The sequence below is a fragment of the Sarcophilus harrisii genome, chromosome 4, assembly GCF_902635505.1.
Source record: "Sarcophilus harrisii chromosome 4, mSarHar1.11, whole genome shotgun sequence".
NCBI lineage: Eukaryota > Metazoa > Chordata > Mammalia > Dasyuromorphia > Dasyuridae > Sarcophilus > Sarcophilus harrisii.
In genome coordinates, this window is record NC_045429.1 from 336343496 (window position 1) to 336348009 (window position 4514).

Below are 4514 nucleotides of genomic sequence, written 5' to 3' on the forward strand. Positions count from 1 at the left end.
CTATGTCTTCCCTTGCCTCTTTCTCATGTGGAGTGGTAACTTTTCTTTACAGGCAAAACTCTCCACATCCTATTTAATCTAATTTCTCCAGCAGATGGTCCCCTCTATGATCTGCAAACTTTTATTCATATTTAATCTCTCCCTATCTTCTAGTTGCTTTCCCTCTGCTTTCAAAAATTTTTTAAATTAACAAGCATTTTTTTCTCCCCTTGGAGGAAGAAGAGAAAAACAAGATCTTTGAAACAAATAACAGATTCAAGCAAAAGAATTTCAACTTTAAATGAAATAAAAATTTAAATGGGTATCTTCTCAATAATAATTAGAAAAAAACATTTTGCCATGCCATATTTATTAGAAGTTTTTTTTTAAAATCCTTTATTGTCAAGTATGATTTAAGAAATCATGAAACAAAGGAAAACTTTGTGCAAGGAAACTTAAAGTTAATTTTTGAATCAAAGAAGAGGAGATATTCTAATGGGTTGTTGAGATATTTTATTTCTCTTTTTCTCTGGGGATTCCCAAGTGTCTCAGCATATCTAAGGATTCCAAGTTTGGGTTTTTAAAACATTTTCAGTAGCAGGAAGTCAGCTGAAGGTTGCAGTTCAGAAAATTGATAGACTTGAAATTTCTTTGGAATCCAAGAGTCTGTGAGTACCTAGTCAATTTCAAAATCATATCTCAGCCATAAAATTTGTAAATTGGTCTTTAGCAGGTGGGCTCACAGCAGTAGCAGCAGCAAGCTGGACGGCAGCAAGACTGACCACAGTAGGATGGGCGGCAGCAAGAAGCCTGGGCATGATGCAGCTGGCAGCAAGATGGGGGAGTACAGCTAACCACACAACAAGGTGGCAGGCAAGTTCCTTCAACTCTACAGTCTGGGCGACACCACCTGGTGCGGCAGCTCTCATATCCACAGCATGGGGGTTGGTAACACCGGGTTGTGCAAGTGGTCTCACAGGTGGGTCCACAGCCAGCCCCAGAGCTGATCCCAGAACCACCCTGTTGGCAGCAGCTGGTTCCACAGCTAGCACCACAGCTGGTTCCACAGCCACCCTGTTGACAGCAACTAGTTCCACAGCTGTCCTGACAGCAGTTAGATCCACAGTTCCCTCCAGTAGAACAACTGGGAAAACCACAGAAGCTGGTGGAACAGGTGTTGCAGCAAGACATGGTATCAATAAGTCTGTTTCTGTTTTACTTATGAAATGACGTTTTTTCAAATTTGCTTGAACTTGGATATTCAGCCTTTTATAAACCTCTTGGAGTTAATGTTTATGTAACAGTCAGCACTTCCATTTTATTATTGTCAAGCTTGTTCTCTCTGATCACAGGCTCATGAGCTATTTTTAAAATACTACCAAAGCAATAAAATTGGATTTGCTTTGTTGCTCAATGAATACTCATTGTATCTTTATAACTAGAAAATGACGAGGCAGTGTCTCATCTCTCAAAAATTCCGTCATTAACATATAAACTTTAGATTTTATTTTTCATGTGTCAATTCTTCACTTGAAAGTTTAACTGATAAACACAAGCTACTATTTTTTATGTTCCCAAGGGAGAGATAATAAACACACTTAAGGATAGACTCAAGATCTCAAAAATTAGAAAGTTTAGACCACTAGGTTGAAGGGGAAGAAACTTAATTTAATAGAAATAAATGTAAATTATTACACTTAGGTTAAAAAAATAAATTTCAGAAGTACCCTGTTGGGGGAGGGATAGCTAATCAGAAATAATCTTAAAGATATATCTGGAGATTGTAATGGACTACAAGTTTAGTATACATTAATAAGTGTGACCTAACAGTCAAAAAGTTTAATGAAATCTTGGGATGGGATGATAAATAGAATTTCAGTAAGTCAATAATAATAGGTAATAATCCTGCTCTGTCCTGGTTCAACTACTCATAGATTTATACTGTTCAGGTCTGGGTCTGCAATTTTGAGAACATTAATAAGCTGGAGAGTTTCCATAAGAGGACAACTGTAGCATTGGATGCTTTCCATATAAGGATTGGTCAAAAGAACTGATATATTTATGTAAAGAAGAGAAGACTCATGGTAAGATAGGGGAGGGGGAGGCAAGAACTAAAAATAGTTTTCAAATATCTGAAGGATGATTATATGAAAAAGACATTCAAATTATTGTGCCATAAGAAGTAACAAAAAGGACAGTTTCTGGGGAAATTGTGAAGACCACAATAAACTAATGCAGAGCAAAGCATTCACAAAACTTGGAAAACAACTTATACAATGATAATAACATTTGAGAGAAAAAATATGAAAAATTTTAAAATGCTGATCAATGCAACAACAAACAACTAAACCAAAAGAATGAGATGAAACATGTCATTGACTTCTTGACAGAGAGGTGATGAACTTAAAATGCAAAGAGATAACATTTTTAGATATGGCCACCAGGTCATAGACAATGTTTATTTTGTCAGACTATGTAGCTATGGATAGAGGGATTTCTTTTTTTTTTTCTTACTTGGTAGAAGCAGGAATATTAGGAAAGATAGAATAATGGGGGGGAAACTATATTTATTTTGTAACCCAACACATTAATTTCAATATAATTTACTGCTCTGCAGTGCTGCTGCTGCTCTGAATTAAAACTCAGGTACTGAACCACACTGTATAAAAAGAAATGGTGAAAATACATTATCTTGTCTTGCTACTTTAGAAAAAAAAAGTATTTCAATGCATAGCTTTAATGGAGTGGGACTGCCATTGATTTATTGTTCCCAAAAATGGGTACTGGGGAGTACTTATAGAAAAAAATAAACAATGTAAGTGTGTAGGATTTAATGTAGACACTGTGAAATTTGAAAATCATAACATTTCAAAGACATATGTTATATAATTTTTTTAAAGTGTATAGAAAAAAAAAGGAAGTTCAGATGGGAATACAAAAAAGAAAGATATGGTTGCTACTTCCATGTTAAATGATGTATACTTAAAAACAGGCTATGTAAGTAGATTCAAAAACTCATATCTTAATTTTCTCTCCTTTATATATTGAAATGTTCATGTCTGTGAGGACTGACATGTTCATGATAAAAAGAAATGATATATATTTTAAAAAGAAAAGAGATCCCAGTGTTTTTTTTTTTTTTTTTTTTTGACCCTGTAAGGTAGAAGTTGGAACAAAGGGTAGTCATTTCAAAGAAGGAAATTCAAGCTTGATGTGAGGGAAAGTATCTTAACAATAAGGATTATCTTAAATAAATTGGCTTGTACTGGGAAGAATGAGATTTCTCTCACTGGAGGTATTGAAAAAAAAAGATTGAATGGCCCTCTGTAAGATGTGTTATAAAGATTAGTGTAAACCATTCTAAAATTCTCTGATTCTGTAATTGGTGTAGCATATTTTTCCCTGATGAAGTGAAAGAATTGGATTAACTTTCATTGTGATATTTCCATCTTTCTCTGCTTAGTCTTAGTTATCTAGATAGATAGCTCAAAAAATACCCAAATTATACAGATCTCAAAATTTTGTTAATGTTTATCCTGCATGAAACATATAATAGCCATACAAAGACCTCATCCATCTCTATTTGATAATCTTGCTTTGAGAATAATTTTCCAATTAGTAGAACTCAAAATCATTATCTTATTTAGTAGAATGATTAAAGAAAAAATAAAAATTTTAGGCAAGGGATGACATGATGGTATAAGTAGCTTGTAGAATTATACTATGAGGAGATTGAGGGTAAGGAGGCTTGGAGAAGGAAAATAGATGCTTAAAGAATTAGAGTCAAGCAGCTTATTTTTCACAGGCATTCAGAAATATGACTCTCAACTTAGAATGCTTTAGACATGCAAAGATAGAGGCTTGGACATATACAGACACATATACCATAATCAAGACTCCAGCTATTCGAGTTTCTACCCTTAAATCTAATGGCAGATTCCTAAAGATTAGGAAGAGGGTGGATCTTAGGGTTAATCAAGTAATAAAGTGGTCTAGACTATCACAACCACCCATTTCCACTCTAACCATATCAATCACAAAGACATTGTGATTATTTGTTCACTTTATATACATGCATTAGATGAATGCTTATTAGTATGAATGTTATACTGATAGTTTGCTGATCTTGTGTTCTTAAGCCTAAGCATAGTTGACCAAACCAATTGTTGGGTACATAGAGCTTCCTTGTACAAAAATGATTGAATCAGTGGTCAAACATGGAGTTACCTGTCAGCTGGGACCTAGCAATAGGTCAATCCTCACTTATAACAAAAAGGATTTGTGCACAAGAAATGGCAAAATGTTATTAAATGAGATGCATTGACCATGAATGTGTTGAATTTGAGGAGTAGCTTACATAATGTTTTAATACTGTAACAACATTCAAAAACTCTTAGAAGATCCAGAAAAAGGCTTCCAGTGTACTGAGTACACACTCTTTGAAAGACTTACAGAGGATGTGCACAAGAATTATATTGATGACAAAGTATAAATGAGTTGGAATTCACACTGATTGAAGTTCACATTGCTGAGAT

The 4514-nt window shown here is 34.4% G+C and overlaps 1 protein-coding gene across 1 annotated transcript; it reads right to left on the bottom strand.

Annotated features, from left to right (window-relative positions):
- Positions 1–347: 347 nt before the first annotated feature.
- Positions 348–1459, bottom strand: LOC100931851 (keratin-associated protein 9-3-like). Its single transcript, XM_012548342.2, has one exon. The coding sequence runs from the start codon at positions 1168–1170 to the stop codon at positions 706–708; it is 465 nt and encodes a 154-aa protein (XP_012403796.1). The 5' UTR covers positions 1171–1459; the 3' UTR covers positions 348–705.
- Positions 1460–4514: the final 3055 nt, after the last annotated feature.